The sequence below is a fragment of the Penaeus japonicus genome, unplaced genomic scaffold (assembly GCF_977035675.1).
Source record: "Penaeus japonicus unplaced genomic scaffold, GWHDUDI00000001_assembly GWHDUDI00000038, whole genome shotgun sequence".
Classification (NCBI taxonomy): Eukaryota; Metazoa; Arthropoda; class Malacostraca; order Decapoda; family Penaeidae; genus Penaeus; species Penaeus japonicus.
Genome location: NW_028234440.1, coordinates 14344568 through 14367067, shown reverse-complemented (window position 1 = coordinate 14367067; position 22500 = coordinate 14344568). Strand labels below are relative to the sequence as shown.

General features: G+C 41.4%; 3 protein-coding genes across 10 annotated transcripts in view; 1 reads left to right on the top strand and 2 right to left on the bottom strand.

Annotated features, from left to right (window-relative positions):
- LOC122249388 (uncharacterized) overlaps positions 1-1124 on the top strand; it is a 3759-nt gene extending 2635 nt beyond the window's left edge. The window contains exon 3 of the mRNA XM_086533024.1: positions 1-1124. This exon is cut by the window's left edge and continues 1078 nt beyond it. Coding sequence (XP_086389150.1) covers positions 1-976 — 976 coding nt within the window. The 3' untranslated portion in view covers positions 977-1124.
- A 13597-nt stretch (positions 1125-14721) lies between these two features.
- On the bottom strand, positions 14722-19197 carry LOC122249379 (uncharacterized). Of its 8 annotated transcripts, none has more exons than XM_086532839.1 (3): positions 19059-19197; positions 15357-15442; positions 14722-15276 (listed from the first exon to the last, which is right to left on the bottom strand). In XM_086532839.1, the coding sequence occupies exon 3, from the start codon at positions 15194-15196 to the stop codon at positions 14786-14788; it is 411 nt and encodes a 136-aa protein (XP_086388965.1). In that variant the 5' UTR covers positions 15197-15276; positions 15357-15442; positions 19059-19197; the 3' UTR covers positions 14722-14785. The 8 variants fall into 8 exon arrangements, with proteins under 8 accessions (XP_086388965.1, XP_086388967.1, XP_086388968.1 ...); XM_086532841.1 differs by having other exon boundaries at positions 14722-15263; XM_086532842.1 differs by having other exon boundaries at positions 14722-15260.
- The window catches only part of LOC122249389 (uncharacterized), a 9572-nt gene continuing 2267 nt past the window's right edge, over positions 15196-22500 (bottom strand). Inside the window, exons 2-5 of the mRNA XM_043010194.2 lie at positions 20883-22500; positions 20636-20771; positions 15357-15465; positions 15196-15260 (exon numbers count right to left, since the gene is read on the bottom strand). The exon at positions 20883-22500 is cut by the window's right edge and continues 2115 nt beyond it. Coding sequence (XP_042866128.2) covers positions 15196-15260; positions 15357-15465; positions 20636-20771; positions 20883-22500 — 1928 coding nt within the window. The remainder of the gene's footprint in view (positions 15261-15356; positions 15466-20635; positions 20772-20882) is intronic.

The window sequence follows — 22500 nt, the reverse complement described above, 5'->3', positions numbered from 1 at the left end:
TTCGGAGCTGGTGGCAGTCAAGGAGGTGCTGGCGGTAGCCAAGGAGGTGCTGGCAGTAGATTCGGAGCTGGTGGCAGCCAAGGAGGTGCTGGCAGTGGATTCGGAGCTGGTGGCAGCCAAGGAGGTGCTGGCAGTGGATTCGGAGCTGGTGGCAGTCAAGGAGGTGCTGGCGGTAGCCAAGGAGGTGCTGGCAGTAGATTCGGAGCTGGTGGCAGCCAAGGAAGTGCTGGCAGTAGATTCGGAGCTGGTGGCAGTCAAGGAGGTGCTGGCAGTGGATTCGGAGCTGGTGGCAGCCAAGGAAGTGCCGGAAGTAGATTCGGAGCTGGTGGCAGTCAAGGAGGTGCTGGCAGTGGATTCGGAGCTGGTGGCAGTCAAGGAGGTGCTAGCGGTAGCCAAGGAGGTGCTGGCAGTAGATTCGGAGCTGGTGGCAGCCAAGGAAGTACTGGCAGTGGATTCGGAACTGGTGGCAGTCAAGGAAGTGCTGGCAGTAGATTCGGAGCTGGTGGTAGCCAAGGAGGTGCTGGCAGTAGATTCGGAGCTGGTGGCAGCCAAGGAAGTGCTGGCAGTAGATTCGGAGCTGGTGGCAGTCAAGGAGGCGCTGGCGGTAGCCAAGGAAGTGCTGGCAGTAGATTCGGAGCTGGTGGTGGCCAAGGAGGTGCTGGCAGTAGATTCGGAGCTGGTGGCAGCCAAGGAAGTTCTGGCAGTGGATTCGGAGCTGGTGGTAGCCAAGGAGGTGCTGGCAGTAGATTCGGAGCTGGTGGTAGCCAAGGAGGTGCTGGCAGTAGATTCGGAGCTGGTGGCAGTCAAGGAGGTGCTGGCAGTGGATTCGGAGCTGGTGGCAGTCAAGGAGGTGCTGGCAGTGGATTCGGAGCTGGTGGCAGTCAAGGAAGTGCTACATTCAGAGGCATTGCCTTCGACGCTGCCAGTGGTGCTTATGATAGCCTACAGTACGTGGATGGCTTCTTCGAGCCCCTGAACCTCCCAGCCGGAGCCACTGCTTTATTAGGAGACATTTCAACATCCTTCTCCTGTTCTGACCGTCCATATGGTTATTATGCTGACCAGGACAACACCTGCAATATCTTCCATATCTGCTACCCTGCACTTTTCTCCAATGGTGCAGTTGAATCTTACCAATACAGGTATGTTATCACACAATTTTTCCACAGAGAATTTCACATGTACTGCATAAATGCAAAAAATCGAAGAAAAAAAAAAAAAAAAAAAAAGAGATATCTAAATCGTAATGACAAAAATTTACACATCTTTTATCAACAGCTTTATGTGTGGTGAGGGCTCTGTTTTCGACCAGAAGCAGCTAACCTGCACAGACCCATCAGAAGCTATCCCATGCCAGGAGTCTAATAATTACTTATATGTAAATGAACAATTTGGCCGCCCTGAAGAAAAGGTCCTTTGAACGCCATCTAGGTGTGAAGCGCACGACGACGACCATGAACAAGAAGTTCTCCTAGGAAATAGTACAAGTGGTTTATGCAACATGTTTATAGGAAACGCTAGATAATAAATTGCATGTCCTAGAAGTGTATGATTATCACCCATTAAGCAAATACAAACGAGATGTTATTTACCTTATTCACTGTTTAACAATGGTTGCTAATCCTCATGGCAAAGAGAAACCTTCAAGTGGTGCCCCTGTTAATCTTCAGAGACTGATTGCTACATAACGCGCTGAACTGTTTCAAGGGGTGGCAAAAGGATCAACCCTCGGCCCCTCGACATGTCATCTACCAAATTCAGAGTCCTCAGCTTAAATGATGAAGGAATGTCAACAACTTAGGCTGAGATTCTGTCCAGTCTAGAAACCGATGTCATATGCCTCCAAGAAACTCATAAGGACTCTGTGCCGCCAAGAATATCTGGCATGCACCTTATCATCCACCACTCAAGTCCTATTCATGGCAGTGCAATATATGCACGAGACAAATCAGCCATCAAAAGCAGTGCAGATCTCTCTGAAGGAGGAATTGAGATCCTGCAAGTGAGTACAGTACAACTTAAGATAACCAGCATGTACAAACCACCAGCAACCCCTTTCTGATGGCCACAAAATATAAATCTCAGGAATGAGACAAACCTCATAGAGGGTGACTTCAACAGCCACAGCACCTTGTGGAGTTATAACAATGCAAACAGTGATGGAGAAGAAGTAGAGACATAGGCTGCATCGAGTAATCTATCCATCATCTATGATGCAAAGGACCCAACAACCTTCCAGAGTGCACGATGGAGAAGGGGATACAACCCGGACCTGTCATTCATCACATCCCGCCACTACCAAAACAATGAAAAATCAATTGGGAACCCTATACCAAGGACACAACACAGGCCAACACTGATCACCATACGCCCAGTCATCAGGCCACAAACCACAAATCTTAAGCCAAGGTTCAATTTTCGGAAGGCAAATTGGGAAAGTTTCACATCAGACCTTGAAACAATAATTTCCACAGTTTCTCCCTCACCTGACCAATACAGGACTTTCCAGCTTCTAGTCCAGAAGGTCGCAAGGGCGAACATCCCCAGAGGAAGCAGGAAGAATTATATCCCTGGTCTTACTGAGGTACCAGGAGTACATCCAGGCCTTTAATGAAGACCCTTTTGCTGAGAACACCCTGGAGCTCGGAGAAAGCCTATTGGTTTCAATAAGCAATGACCAAAGGGAACACTGGAAAGAAGTCCTAACTAATATCGATATGACTCAACACAGCAAAAAAGCCTGGGACACCATTAAAAAGCTCAACTCAGAAAAAAGTGCCCAGCCCAGAATTGCTGCTGTTACCCCCAACCAAGTGGCTCACCAACTCCTCTTAAAAGGGAAACCAGTAAACAAAATCAGGGAACATGTTAGGAAAATGAAACAGGACATGAGCCAAGTCATGTATGACAGCAATGAACACCTCGAGCCTTTCTCATTAGGAGACTTGAATCTGGCCATGTCACATCTTAAAACTGGTAAAGCACTTTGGAGAAAAAGCCAAAACATGGTTACTTTCTCTGTACAACAACTGTGCCACATCCTATAAGACTCCAAGAATCTGGAGGAGAGCCGGAGTTGTAGCTTTACTTAAACCAGGGAAAGACCCAACATCGCCAAAAAGCTATAGGCCAATTTCCCTGCTCTACGTTCTACATAAACTATACGAACGCATGAAAATGACATGCATACAAGACACAGTTGAAGAACACCTTTCAACAGACCAAGCCGGATTTAGACCAGGCAGATCTTGTTGCAGTCAAGTGCTAAATCTCGCTCAATACATTGAGGATGGGTATGAAAGAAAATACACCACTGGAGCTGTGTTCGTCGACCTCACAGCTGCATACGATACAGTGAACCATAGGGCTCTCCTTCTTAAGGTTGCCCAAATATTACGGAATACCACCCTGGTCTGTATTGTTGAATCACTCCTTATCAATCGTCGATTTTATGTGGAAATGGAAGGAAGGAAGAGCAGGTGACACACCCAGAAAAAGAGGTCCCACAGGGCTCCGTCCTGGCCCTGATCTTATTCAACATCTATGCCAATGACCAGCCAGAGTACCCAAACATCCGTAGGTACATATACAAAACCCAGGTATGTGCTTTCCACCTCAATAACAGAGAAGCAAATAGAAAGCTTCAAATAACCTGGGACGACACAGAACTGGAACACCAACCAAACCCAGTTTATCTAGGTGTCACTCTAGACCGAACACTCTCTTTCAAAGAACATATCAACAAATTGAAAGGGAAACTTTCGCCAAGGAATAATTTCCTCAACAAACTAGCCAACACCAGCTGGGGAACAGACCCAAAAACCCTAATGCAGGCAGCACTGGCACTCTGCTACTCCACTGCTGAGTACTGTGCCCCAGTATGGCCAAGATCATGCCACGCACACAGAGTCGATCCAGAGCTGAATAGAGCATGTCAGATAATCACAGGCACCATGAGGCCTACACCATTGCCAGCATTGTACAGGCTATCAGGCATCCCACCACCAAATATCTGACGAGAAACTATCACAATGATAGAACTTCATATGCAGATGAATGACCCACGACACTCACTCCATGTCCATCAAGAAGTGAGAAGATTAAAGTCCCGCAATAGTTTCCTAACTATTGAAGGTCTAGAGAAAAGCCAGGCAGCAGAACATAGGCTTGAATGCTGTCAGGCAGCCGAATGCCATCTACATAATGAGGCCCTGCCAGACCTAGATGAAACCTTGCCACTGGGATCAAACCTGAGCAGAAGAGACTGGGTAAGCCTAAACAGGGCAAGGTCAAAAGTGGGGAAAAGTAAAGACAACCTTTACAAATGGGGAATGACCACCAGCCCCGAATGTCAATGTGGAGAACCCATCCAGACAATGGATCGCTTACTTCTAGAATGCACAGAGGGTCCTCATTGCTCTGATCAAGACCTGAAGATAGCCAATGAGACTGCCCTCCAATGGATACAGCTCTACCGTGATAAGATATAATAATGGCAAAGAGAGGAATAATCGAAATCACTCAAATTTATTTATCAGTCTTAACTTCGACCAGAAGGTTGCCACAAAATCTGAACACTGTTTGTCGGCAACTCTATGTGCAAGATGAAACTGTCTAAAGTAAATATAACGGTATAATCTCAATTACATTCATTTTGGGTACTATGCAGTTCGAAGTTTCTTCTAACAAAACGCATACTTCCATAAACCTCAGGCACTGTATGTGTGACATTGGAAAACATAATGTAGCTAGCTTAGAAACTTAGAAGTTTCTGAGATTTCATGAGTTTTGGTCCACAAAACCATTACATAGAGCTGGCAGGTGGCCGAAGACAACAAGGAACAGTACATGGAGTCGGTGATGTAAATTACTTCATGCAGGATTGAAACGGAAACTCACAAAGTATTCTATTAAAAGATGCACTATTCATACCAGGATTTAAACAAGATATCATGTCAACTTGGAAAGTTATTAAGGAAGGACACACTAATACTTTCTCATCTGATGACAGTATTCTAACTACCAATTGTGGAAAAAAATAAACTGTTCTATCTATGCAGAGGTAAGCCATACACTGGTTTTCAGATGGATAGATTTAACAAAGTCCATGTAGGGGGAGCTAAATACACCCCAGAGGATTGGCATAAAATCCGAGGGCATTGCAATGTGGCTGATGTGTTGACAGAATGCATATAATAAGGCAAGATAAATTCTACTGTACCACATGTGCACTTAGTAAGATGACACACTATAGGAGTAGAGAGCCTGGCAAAAAAGCCAAACAGCCATTAGATTTAATCCACTGTAATTAGTTGGTCCTACTGACCCACCAGCAAGAGAAGGTTACAGGCACAGCATCTCCTTTAATGATGACTACTCAGGAGATCTTAGAATTTACCTGATTAAAAGCAAGAGTAATACAATGATAGCTATGAAAAGATATCTTCTAGAAACAGCACCATATGGAAATATCAAATGCCTAAGATGTGACCACAGAACAGAGTTTACGAGCAGTGATCTCAGAACACTCCTAACAGAGTATAAGATTAAACACCCTATTTACATCAAAATGGCACAGTTGAGAGATCACACATGTCAATATTTGACATGGCTCACAGTCTACTGATTGAATCAAAATTACTTAAAGATATATAAAGTTCTACTGTGAAGACTGTTTGTTACATCAGGAATAGGTTCTATAACCTCAGGACTCAGAAGACCCCAGTAGAAATGCTCATTGGAAAACAATCAAATACAAGCAAAATAAATATCTGGAACAAGATGTCTTTCATGTGAACGTGAGAGGAAAAAAGAGATCCAAGGAGTTAGGAGAGAGTATTTATGGACTATAATGATCAAAGTCCAGCCTACTTGATATACTTTCCAAATACTCAGATCAGTCAAATTTGTAGATGCCTCATCTTGTTAGACATAATTCCCAAGTGCCGAGCAAATTTTGAGTGACGACTACATTTTGGTGGAGACGAGGCTCCAGCAAAAAACACTCTAAGTGGCCCAATATGAGACACCAGTTGATGAGCTGCCTGGTAGCTCAGTGGACAGTGTGTCGACTTCACATCCCCGTGGTCGGCAGATCGAGCCAACACTCGTTGGCACATTCTCTCACGAGGCAGCACACACTGACACAGGCAGGCTAGCCTCAGTGCATACAAGCTTGGCATAGTATCTGCTTTGCAAATCTGGGTTATCCTTACCAGTTGATGTAGATGAAGACCAAGAAGAGATACCAATTGACGCAGATATGGAAAGACGATATCTAGCCAGAGAAAGACAGAACCCTCGAGGTTAGATGACTACATCACAGATTATCTGGATGACTGTATCTCCAGTATGACACACAGAAGCTTCATACATGTCACACAACCCAGTACCAGTCACCTACCAAGAAGCTATAGCATCTCCAAATGGACATCAGTGGAAGAAAGCCATGTTGCTTCACTACTGGAGAATACCTATGAACTCACTACACTACCCAATAATCGTACAGAAGTAGATGGAAGATGTGTTTATCAAGTATAATCTGGACCAAACATGAAAGAAAAATCCAAAGCAAGATATGTTGCCAGAGGATATTCGTAGGTAAAGGATATTGACTCAGAAGAGACTTTTGTACCAACAGCAAGAATGTCTATACTCCGCACTTCCCTGGATGTAGCTATACAAAGGACCTTGTTAATACATCAAATTGACGTTAAGACAATTTATTTGACTGCAAATATTTATCATGAAACATATGTGGAACAACCTGAAGTTTACAGAGAAAATGTTTTGTATTGTAAGTAATTTATGGTCTGAAACAAAGTGGAAGAATGTGGAATAATCTGATACATAAGTTTTTCATTTCAAAAGCATTTGAACAATCACAAACTGATCTTTGTTTTTATCTGAAACATGATATATCAGATGGATCGGCTAATGCTACTTTTTGTAGAGACAGTTGGAGTCATATATAATATGACAGGTACTAAACCAGACATATGCTATGTAGTTACCAAACTTTTACAATACAAGCCAAAACCTACAAACGCCCTTTAAAACGCTGATAAACATGTTCTTAATGACTTGAAAGGCACTTTAGAATATGGTCTAAGATTTAATAAGTCAGATGAACAAATGAAACTAATGGGATTTTGTGATTCAGACTGGGAATCATCTGAAAATGGGAAAAGTATAATAGGATATTGTTTTTAACTACATAAGTGTGGAACATTAATATCGTGGAAGAGCAACAGACAGTTTCACTTTCATTATGTGTATGGCTATTCTGCTATCCAGGTGGCAAAGTTCTTAAAACAAATTATGTCTGACCTATTAGGAATTAAGGTTAAGGCAGTAGATTTAGGAGTTGACAGCCGAGGTGCAATTAATCTTGAAAAAAAAATAAAAAATATATAAATAAATAAGTTACCAAAGATCAAAGTATACTGACATCCGTTACCATTTCAATAAAGAAGTGAAGGTGGGTAAAGTGAATTTATCCAATGTACTTACCAAAGAAATTCCAGCTGATATATTCACCAGACCTGTCTCAAAGAAGTTAAAAGTTTTAAGTTTATCAGGGGATAGATTCCCAGATGTCATAACCATTCTTTAATTAGGAGGGGGTGTTTGAATGATTAAAGATTATGCTAGGTATAAGGATGCTTATATTATTCCTACAGTTTATACCTCAAAAGAATACTCCATGCTTAATTTAGCTACTCATAGAAAGACGTTTTCATTTATATGCGCCATCTTATGGCAAAGCTACAAATTGTAATGTAAATAACCACTGTAGAGGCTTCTCCCCAAGTACAGTTAGTGCGCAGTAACTGTGTTTCTCTGACCCCTACATCAAATCGATTATCTGTACAATGACAAGCCAAACTTTCTTAATATACGCAGAGAAGATGACATCTTCCACCACCTCAGCACTGACTGAAGAGGATAGAGAAAGATGATACAGACAGATGATAAACTGTGGCGACCCCCAAAGTTGTGGATGATGCCCACACTATCCATTACTTTTCCTTTCATATTAAATACAAATGAAATGAGGCTGACATACAGCCGTATTCTAGGACGTTTTTTGCGTGTCGTGGCCATGTCATGTCATATCACGGAGGCAAAAGCGTGGCACGTCTGTGTCAACTGCTTCAGGTTTACCAACCTTTCCAAAGTCAACCTGTTTCGGCACTGTCCAAACGACAAATTCATGAGAGAAACTACAATCATAAGTAGTACCAACAAAAGATGATTCAATTTTGGTATGAATCAGTCGTTGCACTTGTTCCTAGTTAAAGAATTGACAACCATTTCACGAGCGCTCCGTTGGTAATTCAGTCTACGCTCCATCAAAACAAACGGGATGAGAGGGATCGTGAGTTTATGGATAGATCTTCCTTATTTTATGTGTATATACTGTACATATATGCATATCTTTAATATACCATACATATAGATTTAATGTATACATATTTCATATAATTATATACTTTAACTTTACGTTCCTGATTACTGTTACCATTCATTTAACTTCACTCTCCTTTGAAAAGTCCGCCAAAAGGTAAACAAATTCAAAATCAGCAGAGAATCTGTTTTCCTAAAGGTTTGTAATCCAAGTTTAGGACAATGATGCCTAATATATGCAATATAGATATTACTTTCCAAACGTAGTATGCTCATATGAAATATTGGTAAGAAAGAGTACAGTAAAAATTCGCCCGTGTAACCATCATGATAAGCCTACCTCCGTATCACGGAGTTTCCACGATTGTTCCAGGACTTTGCCACGAACGCTCGCTTTTAGAATACCAATCGGGGCATGTTAATGTCATGTACTCGGCGCGTTAGGGACTTAAATACGGCTAAAAGAATTCTTCGGCTGCTCCCATTTAGGGGTCGCCACAGCAGCTCATCTTTTTCTAACGCGCTCGGTCTTCTGCGCATTCTTCAGTCACACCTATTGCTTCAATGTCTTCCTTTATAGCATCCATGTACCTTCTCTTTGGTCTCCCTCTCTTCCTCCTTCCGGGTACTTCCATATCCAGCATCCTCCTCCCCACATAATCCTCATCCCTCCTTCTCACATGCCCAAACCACCTCAACCTTGCTTCCTGTGCCTTTTCCCCAAATTGCCACATATATGTTGTCCCTCTAATATATTTATTTTGGATTTTACCAACCCTTGTGACACCCAGGGAAAATCCTGACATTGTTAGTTCATTTCCATCTCCGCTTCCTGCCTCTTTGTCTGTACAACGTGGCAGGACGAACTAGTCTTATAAATTTTCCCTTTAGTTCTTGCAGACACCCTCCTATCACATATCACTGGTGCTAAAATATTACGTGCAAGTAACACATATGAAGGTGATAAGCATATCGCTATAGCTGTAAAATTAATTAATGAATAGGAAATTCTATATAATAATTGTCATGACGAATGAGAACTAAACGAGATATGACTGAGGAGTGGGTTATTTAGTGGTTTCGCAAAAGAGTAGGCAGGTAAGATTTCTATGAGATATCAAGGAGTAACAGTGAAATGGTAGATGTATTAGCTCCAAGATTTGTGGTTTAACTCTGAATTTTGGAGAATATCCGGAAGGTAATCATACTTTGGTAACTGTCTTGGTTATTTAAACACGTTGTGAATCGGTCATAAATTTCTGGTGCATGGAGAATAAATATTCTCTTTTTCATTATTGATAGAAATTTATATCAACCATATATTTGGTAATATTTGGTATATGAATATAAATACTATGACATGATAAAAAATAAAAAGATACAGAAATATATATTCACATGGTGCATTTAAAAAAAAAGATTACATAAAAAAATACACATTCTAGGGGGTACTCATAAAAACAAAACAATTTTATTTCATATCAATTCCAACAGTTTAGGGGAAAAAAACAAGCTTACAAGCAAAGATATTACCTCCATCCCAAGAAAAGAACTTTTCGTATGTCCCCGGAAGGTTCCACTTGTCAATATCTTGTTTGTAAAAAGGTATTCGTGACTGAAATGTCTTGGGTTGTGTGTTGCAAGTGTATGATTGAGAATTATGCAATTCGTAATGCAAGATCTGTAACTGACATTTTGATATATCAAAAGAAATGCTTGATTATGTATATATGTATGTATATATATATATATATATATATATATATATATATATATATATATATATATATATATGTGTGTGTGTGTGTGTGTGTGTGTGTGTGTGTGTGCTCTGAAATCATCCAATCATTCATACCTTTTCAATATTTCTTGAAGTGAATTCGAGGCAACATATTAGCGTTTTGTCATCGGCTTGTCTACGATCCAGTGCGTTAGGCAGAGTGTCATCTTTAAGCACTTGGAAATATTCATTTCCACTTCACTTACTAGTACCTGTTTAACATGGGGGATATTTCAATAACTATTAGTACAATTACACCGCTGTAATATACACTTGAAATATTCACTATCGCTTCACCAAATACTAATTGTTAAATTTAAATCAGTATCAGAAATTATAATGAAATATACTAATTCATAGATTGGACGTGCTAATGATTATATATATATATATTTATATATATAAATTTACTGAGTACCTTAGTTTGGTCCAGGGATTTTTTTCAGTGAAGATTATTTATGGTGGAATTACAATGCATATTTTTTTATATTCACACCTTCGTTAATCATTAATGTATAATAAAGAAATGCTTTATATTACTCTTTATTACATTCTCAATCAGCCTATTGTCCACTTGAGGTCCAGTCAAAGCTTAGAGCTGGTACCTGACTTATTTTGTGTATATACTATACATATATGTGTATTTTTAATATATCATGCATATAGATTTAATATATATATATTTCATATAATCATATACTTTAACTCTACGTTCCTGACTACTGTTATCATTTATTTAACTCCATGTTTCCCTAAAATGATTTGCAATCTAAGTTTAGGACAATGATGCCTAATATATCCATTATGAATATTACTTTCCAGACGTGGTATGCTCATATGAGGTACTGGCAACAAAAAAGATACAGTAAGAATATGCATTTTTTCGCTCGCGTAATTATTATGATAAGAACCCCGTGTCACGGAGTTTCCACAATTGTTCCAGTACTTTCCACGACTTTGCCACGAACACCCGCTTCTAGAATACGAATCGCGGCATGTTCATAGTATGTACTCGGCGCGTATGGGATTTAGAATACAGTTGTTGGAGTAATGATTGCAATAAAATACAACACAGAGAGAAAGTGAATGAATGGGGATTCTCGAAAGAGAAGAAAGAAGATAAAAAATGGTAGCTGGTTACTTAAAATTAAAAAGTATTAGAAGGAGATAATAAAGATGGGGGCGTAACTCTCTGCTTGTGAAGTAGATTCAGTTCAGTTCAGAGAGATTTGCGAAGGCTTTCCTTCGCCCGGGCTATATGCACGAGGCGGCCCGGCGAAGTAGATTAGATAGACCAATAAAATATATTAAATATACTGCTGACATTACATTGGACACCAACTGAGTCTATAAGGTCAGCAATGAAGAGGAAATGGGTGAGGGCGAGAGTGAGAGAGACAGTGTGTGTGTTTGTGTGCATGCGTTCGTGTTTTGTTTATATATGTGTATGTTTATTCTGTATGTTTTGTTTTGTGTGTGTGTGTGGTGGGGGTCGATAACGGCGAAAGATATTGCCATTTATATTTCTCGGTGAACAATTTTTTGACGTCCTGCGTAATGTATATAAACCTTAAAATTACAGAATATATATATATATATATATATATATATATATATATATATATATATATATATATATATACCATTCATACTGAGATCTCGAGTAAGATTTTATATACTTTTATTCTTTAGTTATTTCTTGGGCCATGTTTAACATTTTACCTTTCTATATTCTCTTTCTATTTCTCTACATATCTCTATCTCTTTTCTCTTTTCCCTCTCCCGCTCCTCGCCCTCTCTTTTCCCTCTCCCTCTCCCTCTCCTCGCCATCTCTTTTCCCTCTCCTCGCCTTCTCTTTTCCCTCTCCCTCTCCCTCTCCTCGCCATCTCTTTTCCCTCTCCCTCTCCCTCTCCTCGCCTTCTCTTTTCCCTCTCCCTCTCCCTCTCCTCGCCTTCTCTTTTCCCTCTCCCTCTCCCTCTCCTCGCCATCTCTTTTCCCTCTCCCTCTCCCTCTCCTCGCCATCTCTTTTCCCTCTCCTTCTCCCTCTCCTCGCCTTCTCTTTTCCCTTTCCCTCTCCTCGCCTTCTCTTTTCCCTCTCCTTCTCCCTCTCCTCGACATCTCTTTTCCCTTTCCCTCTCCTCGCCTTCTCTTTTCCCTCTTCCTCTCTCCCTCTTTTTTCCCTCCCTCTCCCTCGCCTTCTCTTTTCCCCCCTCATCCCTCTCCCTCTCACCCCCCTCCTCGCCATCTCTTTTTTTCTCCCTCTCCTCGCTATCTCTTTTCCCTCTCCCTCTCCTCGCCTTCTCTTTTCCCTCTTCCTCCCCTCGCCTCTTTTCCCTCCTCCCCTCCCTTTTCGCCATTTTTTCCCTTTCTCCCTCTCCCTCTCCTCGCCATCTCTTTTCCCTCTCCCTCGCCATCTCTTTTCCCTCTCCCTCTCCCTCTCCTCGCCATCTCTTTTCCCTCTCCCTCTCCTCGCCATCTCTTTTCCCTCTCCCTCTCCTCGCCTTCTCTTTTCCCTCTCCCTCTCCTCGCCTTCTCTTTTCCCTCTCCCTCTCCCTCTCCTCGCCATCTCTTTTCCCTCTCCCTCTCCCTCTCCTCGCCTTCTCTTTTCCCTCTCCCTCTCCTCGCCATCTCTTTTCCCTCTCCCTCTCCTCGCCATCTCTTTTCCCTCTCCCTCTCCCTCGCCTCGCCATCTCTTTTCCCTCTCCCTCTCCTCGCCATCTCTTTTCCCTCTCCCTCTCCCCTCCTCGCCATCTCTTTCCCTCTACCTCTCCCTCTCCTCGTCATCTCTTTTCCCTCTCCCCCCCTCCTCGCCCATCTCTTTTTTTCCCCTCTCCCCTCGCCATCTCTTTTTTTCCCTCTCTCCTCTCTTTTCCCTCTTCCCTCGCCATCGCCTTTTCTTTTCCCTCTCCCTCTCCTCGCCATCTCTTTCCCTCTCCCTCTCCCTCTCCTCGCCATCTCTTTTCCCTCTCTTTCTCCCTCTCCTCGCCATCTCTTTTCCCTCTCCCTCTCCTCGCCATCTCTTTTCCCTCTCCTCGCCATCTCTTTTCCCTCTCCCTCTCCTCGCCATCTCTTTTCCCTCTCCCTCTCCTCGCCATCTCTTTTCCCTCTCCCTCTCCCTCTCCTCGCCATCTCTTTTCCCTCTCCCTCTCCCTCTCCTCGCCATCTCTTTTCCCTCTCCCTCTCCTCCCCCTCTCTTTTCCCTCTCCCTCTCCTTTCCTCTTCCCTCTTCCCTCTCCTCGCCATCTCTTTTCCCTTCTCCTCTCCTTCTCCTTCTCTTCCCTCTTTCCCTCTCTCCCTCTCCTCGCCATCTCTCATCCCTCTCCCTCTCCTCGCCATCTCTCTTCCCTCTTCCCTTTTCCCTCTCCTCGCCATCTCTCTTCCCTCTTCCCTTTTCCCTCTCCTCGCCATCTCTCTTCCCTCTTCCCTTTTCCCTCTCCTCGCCATCTCTCTTCCCTCTTCCCTTTTCCCTCTCCTCGCCATCTCTTTTCCCTCTCCTTCTCCCTCTCCTCGCCATCTCTTTTCCCTCTCCCTCTCCCTCTCCTCGCCATCTCTTTTCCCTCTCCCTCTCCCTCTCCTCGCCATCTCTTTTCCCTCTCCCTCTCCTCGCCTTCTCTTTTCCCTCTCCCTCTCCCCCTCCTCGCCATCTCTTTTCCCTCTCCCTCTCCCTCTCCTCGCCATCTCTTTTCCCTTTTCCTTTCCCTCTTCCCTCTCCTCGCCATCTCTCTTCCCTCTTCCCTCTCCTCGCCATCTCTTTTCCCTTTTCCTTTCCCTCTCCTCGCCATCTCTCTTCCCTCTTCCCTCTCCTCGCCATCTCTCTTCCCTCTTCCCTCTCCTCGCCATCTCTCTTCCCTCTTCTCACCTTCATACCAAACCGCGAGAAAAGCAGCATCAGTTTCATTTCGAATATAGTTTTCCGAACGATGCTCGCTTGTGTGTATAGGGCCGAAGGTATATTAAAAAAAATCCCATCCATTAGGTAAATTGTTAAGTTAAACAATAAGGGTCTTTGGTATTCAATGTCACGTCTTGTTTTTGTTAATTGGAATAATAACTTTTAGCGGTTAGGTAGGTTTGATTATGAAGGATAGAATGCAAAGTACTTCACATAGCAGAAACAGTGTGTGTGTTTTTTGAGAGAGAACTGAGTGACAGTGTTTAGCCATCTGATCTGGTTCCTTTACAAGTTAAGCATTTTTCCCGTGGTTTCTAATCAAGCTAATCCCTGCTTCAATGGTTTATTTTTTCAAGCTTCTTTTATTTCTAAATTGGTTTGACAATCAACATTCAACTTTGTTTGCTGATGACATATGCCTTTGACCAATTTTAGTTTATATTGCTTCAAACATTTTGTAGATCTTGTACAATTTACAGATGAATTATAACCGAGCTATTTATCATCCTTTAATATATCAAACCAAATAAAGAAAACGAATTATGCAAAAGCCAACTACAAAGTCAAGTAGCCATCCACTGTGAAAATTAAATATGTGGACCACACATTTCCCCCCCAGGAGATTAAGGAACTAAGTACGTCAATATGCCATAAAAATTTATTGTTAAAAATCCATTAAAAATATTAAGTTACTCATTGTAACCCTATTCTAAAAAGCTCTGAAAGTCAACCTCTGACTCTCGTGTGGAATTATATACTTGTCCTCCGCCCACTTCATGTTCATTCTCTTCGGAGTCGCATGCAGGGAGCTCTCGAGTGAACACCTTCAGCAAACCTGCCGTTGCCAGCCTCTTCACGTCTTCAGCCACTTTCCTAAGTTCTTCTCTTCTGATCTTCGAAAACCCCTTTTCTGCCAACCGGTGGACTCCTCCAGCTCTGAAGACTTTCTCTATCCCATGTTCCACCAGATTCCGGACTCCCGTCTCGAAGGTTTTCTTTAGGAGCGGGTTTGAAGTATTGCGCCTTTTCTGAGTGGCTTTCCTGATGCCACTGAGACCGGCTTTGGCCAGCGAACCAGCAATTTTGACCTGGGCACTTGCACTTACAGGAGCCATTATATCTTTGAGCTTGGAAAGAAAACACGAGGTAATGTGACAGCTGCAGGTACAAATCCACCTCCTGCTGGAGAGGAAACCTTTATCAGTGTATTATATTATCATTATTTAATGGCAGATAAATTTTAGACCAAAATAAATCAAATACTTAATCACTTACTTGTCAGTACTGATCTCAGTATAAGAAGCTCTATGGCAAAATCACTTGGATCTATGCTTTCTTGAAATGCCAGTCTTATGTTGATACTTTCTGAAAAGAACCAGGTTTCCTATTAAATCAAATGGTCATGTTCTACTTCATGTTTTTGAAGACATTTTCATACTTTCTTACAGTCACTGAAACAAATACTTCAATGTCATCTATTTTGATAAAAACAGTTTTGAAATAATTGCAAGAGCAAATAATTATGTTAATGTTTATAGGTATTGGAAAGAATGCAAGAATGCAGCTCTTATTCAAGATGTTTTCAAACTGACGCATCGACTTCTGCATACATTTTTTTCCTACAGCTTTTTATGTCTACTATGAACTAAACCAAGAACACAGGCAGAGGGAGGGGAGGGGGGGAGGAAACAAAACAAGAACACAGGCAGAGGGAGGGGAGGGGGGGAGGAAACAAAACAAGAACACAGGCAGAGGGAGGGGAGGGGGGAAGAAACAAAACAAGAACACAGGCAGAGGGAGGGGAGGGGGGGAGGAAACAAAACAAGAACACAGGCAGAGGGAGGGGAGGGGGGGAGGAAACAAAACAAGAACACAGGCAGAGGGAAGGAAGGGGGGGGGGGAGGAAACAAAACAAAAACACAGGCAGAGGGAGGGGAGGGGGGAGGAAACGAAACAAGAACACAGGCAGAGGGAGGGGAGGGGGGGGAGGAAACAAAACAAGAACACAGGCAGAGGGAGGGGAGGGGGGGAGGAAACAAAACAAGAACACAGGCAGAGGGAGGGGAGGGGGGGAGGAAACAAAACAAGAACACAGGCAGAGGGAGGGGAGGGGGGGAGGAAACAAAACAAGAACACAGGCAGAGGGAGGGGAGGGGGGGAGGAAACAAAACAAGAACACAGGCAGAGGGAGGGGAGGGGGGGAGGAAACAAAACAAGAACACAGGCAGAGGGAGGGGAGGGGGGGAGGAAACAAAACAAGAACACAGGCAGAGGGAGGGGAGGGGGGGAGGAAACAAAACAAGAGCACAGGCAGAGGGAGGGAAATAAAAGCAGAGGCAGCGGGTAATTTTTTAGAACAGGTGCACGACATGAAATCCATCGAAATTGGTACCGACAGATTCCTTGTGACGTCTAGCGTGCATTTATAGTGGTTATATTCACCGGAACCCAACAATAACGACGATACCAAACCCGATAGGTGGGGAGGTTATGCAATATCCCAGGGAAATTTCAGGGTAAAATCGGTAAACAATCTATCGAAAATTAGTATTGTATTGATGTCTACAAACAAGTATGACTGATATATCTCGGTCATCTGTAAAATCGCGTGCTCAGCGATTGTGGTTGCATGGCACGAAGCGATTTTAGAAGGAATTTTTTAATGCTTGTTATTTTTTTGTTTACAAAATCCCGAAAACCCAACGACCAACCTAACCTTACCTTAGTTTTTAGGTTTAGCCCCAGCCAAGTGGGAGCTTGCCCCCCCCCCTCTTTTTTAGAGCACTGAGCTTTTTTTTTTGGGGGGGAGGGGGGTCCATTTATCTTACATTAAATAAATTTTGATTCAGTATGAATTAAGCACATGTGTTCGTAGACCGATGATGATATGCGTGAATGCGTGACGTCATGACAATTCAGACGGTGGCTGTCCGAAGTAAACATCGCCCCCATTGCACGTATATCCGGATGATCGTATCGTACTTATTTACTGGTTGCTGTATTTTGTTAGTAGACATCAAAAGGAATCCATTGATACCAATTTCCATTGGCTTTACGACGCGGACCTATTCTAGAAATTTACCAATTAAAAAAAAAAAGTAAAATAAAATCAAATAAATAAATAACAAAAAATAGTAAAGAAATGAATAATGAATTGATACGGGCCAAGGCAACTTTTGGTCACAAAATGATGCCATATTTTCTTTCATCATAAACTGCCTAACCGCCATCTTCGTTCAAAAACTTAATACATAATTTACAAATACATTACGGTTTTGCACGTTTTACGATTTAATGGCAATGACTAATGGATAGGTACATGTTACATAACCGCATAAGAATTTTCAAAATTGAATTGGCATTTTTTAAAATTTTATTCTACTACAGTCTCCGATAGTTATTATAAGGCTTAATTCACCTAACCTAACAGTGTGAAAAGTCAAGTAATCACTCGCGGCTCAGAGCTTCGCATCTTTAACAAAGCAACGACGGGCTTGGTGCGTAAGCCATTAGCGGACAGAAAATGCTTGTGCATTTTGGCAAAATTAGCTAACCAAATTTGTCACACCTTAAGTCTTTTCAGCACTCGTTGGAATTAGGGCACTGTAAACTTGCAAATGTCACCATAATAGGTAAATTTTCCGAATGGACACCTATTCAGGGGACTTCGTGATACTTATGATACGTGATATGTTTTGTAGATGATGCCGCGGCCACAAATAACCCTCACACTACGCCAACTGAGACTTCGTCTCATATATTCCTCAGGATAGGAAACTAGGACCGATAATGATGCGACCATTCAATAGGGGGCACTATAATTATACTGTAAACAATGGGGAATATTGTGCCATCTATTGAGAGAACATAGCAGCGTATGCAGGTAATTCATTGAGAGTTTCCAGTCCACAGCTCTTCAGTATCCGTGAACACGTGAACACAAGCATGTTTAAATTTCAGGCCGAGGATGGTGGTTATCGAGGTATTTTGTACAAAGTATGTTGAACGAAGTGCCCTGAATAGGGTGTTCCAGGGGGGGGGGGGGCAAGCTCCCCTTTGGCTAGGACTAACTTCAAAACTAGAAGTTAGGTAGGTAATTGGGTTAAGATTTTGAGTACGAAATATGCCCGAAGTATAACGGGGTAGCACGAAGTACCTTAAAAAAGGGGTACCCAGATTGTGGGGTCCAGGGGTGGAATCGCGCATTATATCCACTGTATATGAATAGTAGAGGTTGAGAGGAATCCATTGATACCACTTTTGTGGTATTTAGTAACAGCATTATTCGGAAAATTTACCTCATTATAACTTAAATACTGCAAAAGTTCGAATAAAGCTACAGAATATTACGAATTGTGTAAAATTTTGTAGCAAGTACAAATGTATGTCATCAAATATGTAAGAAGGTTTGATACATAAGCGATACAATAAATGTCAAATTGGCGTTATTTAAGCGACCTTTTAGTTAATAATGCATCCCCATCATCCATTGCCTTCCTAGAAAGGCTACAGTACTGTTTCATATCGAAATAACGAGGTCTTTGGATCGTTTTTCCCTATCCATGCTATATTTGAACCTTAAATTACACTGCAACCAAGAACGGCACTATATTAAGTAAACTTTACGACATCCACTAGTAGTAGTCTCCACGACAATAACTTTCACGAATGTATGTAGTGCAGGTCATATTAAGTATTAATTATTGTATATTAATAAAATTTCGTACTCTTACCAGAAAAAGATAGACGTGTTGGTTTTATAATTACCAAAAATATCCAAGGAGTACATGTACATCCAGGTACGAATTTATCACAAATTATTTTACCACACTAAGCGTTACTGCACACGGGTTGTTTACGGTCGGCCTTTTTTTCGTTCGAATAGTCCATATAAAGGCTCCAAACATAACGGAATACCAACAAGTCAATCCAACAGAACGACTATTCATAATCAGTTATAAAAATAGTAATCCTTACTTGCAAAAATCGTCGAAATGGGCGTGAGTGTCGTCTTTGTTATGTCACGTGTATCGCTCCTCGAAAATGTGAGCTGAGAGTTTTGTTCGCCAATGACTATGGCTTCGGATATGTTTCGATCTCAAGGAGTCGTTCTTATTCGTACTATATAAAGGGTCCATGTTTTAGCAGTGTAAGAATTATGGCGTGTTGGAAATTAAATAGTAGTAGTGCAATATATATAGGATTTTATACATATACTATAGTATAAATACATATGCGATTATATACTTACATGACCGCAACTTTTTTATATACAATTATCTGTTGCAATACGGCATGAATTATTACATTTTATTACTGATTCATGAACTCCTTGAGAGCTTGCGGTGTTTTGCGTTTACATATTTTGAATTTGTAGCTGTCCATCAATAAAAAAGGAATAACTTGCAAACAGAAGACAAAGGTAAAATTTCCAAACATCGAGACGAAAGAGCATCGACTATGGAATATTGAGATAATAGTGCATAGTTGAAACAAGCGAATGTCAAGTGATTCTACAATCAACAACTTTGTAATATATGCTGTACGTGCACTGCAGCTTGTTATGAATTCCTGATGATTTTCAGATTGAAACGTCTGTAATGATTCATGTTCCCTTATGAAATAATTATTTTTCATTATTGTTTTTCATTAGCGTTAATGGTGATGATGATCATAATGATTATTATTATTGTTACAGTCGTTCTTACTGTCATCATAATTGTTATCGTTAATGATATTATCATAATCATTATCACCCCTGTTAATATGCTGAAATGGATATTAAATGATATTGCTGATCATGCTGACGATAATGATGATATTATTACTATTAATATCTTTGATATCATTATAATGATATGTATGAGTCTGTGTGTGTGTGTGCCTGTGTGTGTGTATATATGTGTGTGTGTGTGTGTGTGTGTATGTGTATGTATATGTGTGTGTGCGTGTGTGTGTGAGGCTGTGTGTGTGTGTTGTATATGCATATCTATAAATTTATATATATATATATATATATATATATATATATATATATATATATATATATATGCATATATATATATATATATTTGTATACATATGTATATGTTTATATATTTATATACATATCTATATGTATATATTCAGTGTGTGTGTATGTATGTATGTGTCTTATTATACTAAATCATATTTAGTTGTACATTTCACTTCAGAATAAAATGGAGAAATAGAGGGTTAACAGTCATATTTTCATATATGTCTAAATCCTTTGGCTAACCCATGTATTTTAGATAATCTATAATGGGTATATAATTCCTTTGATGAAATGAAGATAATTCGAATATATAAGCCCACAGAAAATTAAGAAGAATATTATTGCAGGAAAATATAAGATATATAGAAATGACCATTAATCAAATTGCTTTTTCTTCTCTCTTATCTATGTTCAAAAATAGGTTAAAAATAAAGGAGAAACATCTTAATTTTATTCAATGGCTTTCATATAAGAACAAATTAAATCAACAACAATGCTTCCTAAGGATCAGGTGCTTCTAAAATTTTCTGTTTCAGACTCTTCTATCTGTGGGAAGGCCAAACTGTTCATTGGTGAAGAAGTAACTGGCAGATTCTTGGCAGGGAATAGCATCTGTCTCTGCTACACATGCAAGAGTCTTCTGGTCGAACACCGATCCCTCACTACACAGGAAGCTGGAAAATCAATACATAAGCTAAGTCAAATCATGTATGTGGTGGAAATGCGTTATAAAGGATCATTCATTGTTTATTTGAATGGGCATTGGCATTACGAAATTGCTTTACCTGTATTGGGAAGTCTCAGTTGCACCATTTGCAAAGAGTGCAGGATAACAGACGTGGTAGATCCGACATGAGTTCTCTTGATCAGCATAGTAGCCGTAGGGACGATCTCGACAGGCGAAGGAGGTTGAGATCTTTCCCAGCAATTTCGAAGCTTCGGCTGGAAGGTTTAGAGGCTCAGCAACCCCCCTGTTTAAACCTGAAGATCCAGTCTGGAATCCATTTAGGGCACCAGTCCCGAACTGATTGTTTCCTGCGCTAGACTGAAGACTGGTGCTCCGCGAAGCAGACTGAAAACCTCTGCTCCTAATGCCACTTCTTGTACCAGGTGGAAATCCACTGCTTCCTGCGTTAGATTGGAATCCGTTTTTTCTCGAATCTGATTGGAAAGCACTTCTTGAATCGGACTTGAATCCATTTCTTGCTTCTGTTTGGAATTTATTGCTATCCAAATTCAACTGGAATCTACTAATACCTGTTTCAGTTTGGACTCTTGTGCCACCTGAACTAGAGCGGAGACTACTGGTTGCCAAATCAGTCCCTAGCCTACTACTGCCTGAATTAGTCTGTAACCTACTGCCTCCTAAACTAGCCTGTAACTTGTTGCCTGAACCAGTCTGTAACCTACTGCTTCCCAACCCAGCCTGTAACCTGTTGCTTCCTGAGCCAGACTGTAACCTACTGCTTCCTAAACTAGCCTGTAGCCTACTGCCACCTGAACCAGTCTGTATTCTACTGCTGCTTAGCCCAGTCTCTAATCTACTACTTCCTAAACCAGCCTTTAAGCTACTGCTATCTGAACTAGAGCGGAATCTGGTGCTTCCTAACTCAGCCTGTAATCTACTACTGCCTGAATTCACCTGTAACCTACTGCTTCCTAAACCTGCCTGTAACTTACTGCTACTTGAACCAGCCTGTATCCTACTACTGCTTGATCCAGCCTCTAACCTACTCCTACTTGGGCTGGTTTGGACTCCCGTACCACTTGAAACAGACTGGAGGTTACTGCTGCCTGGGTTTGCTTGCAATCCACTGATACCTGCAGAACCAGATTGCAGTCTACTACCACTTGAGCCAATCTGCTGTTTGACTTGATTATTCAGTACTCTTTTGCTTCCTGAATCAGCTAATAATCTACTGCCTGAGCCTGCTTGAAATCCATTGATATTTATATCTGAACGAAATCTGGTGTTGCCTACACCAGCCTGTAATTGACCCCTAGATTGGAATCTGCTGCCTGAAATAGGCTGGGCTCTAGAGTTACTTGAACCATCTTGCAGGTTGCTGCTACCTGAAAAAGGCTGAGTTCTAGTGCTATCTGAACCACTTCTGAATCCACTGTTTGAAGCTAACTGAAAATTACTCCTGTTTGAACCAATCTTTAATGTGCTACTGCCTGCACCCGCCTGGAGTCTTGCACTTTCCAAACCAGATTGTAACCTGCTGGTGTCTGAAATAGATGGGAGTTTACTACTGCTATGTTCAGCTTGGAATCCACTAGAGGTTGAATCTAATTGGAATCTATTGCTCCTTGAACCACTACTGCTTGGACCAGACTGTAATCCAGTACTAATTGAGTCTAATTGCCTATTGCTGTCCTCATTAGGCTGAAGTATGTTGC

Excerpts from the sequence above, each read along its gene's own strand:
- LOC122249379 (XM_086532839.1), bottom strand. The coding sequence starts at position 15,196 with ATGGCTCCTGTAAGTGCAAGTGCCCAGGTCAAAATTGCTGGTTCGCTG.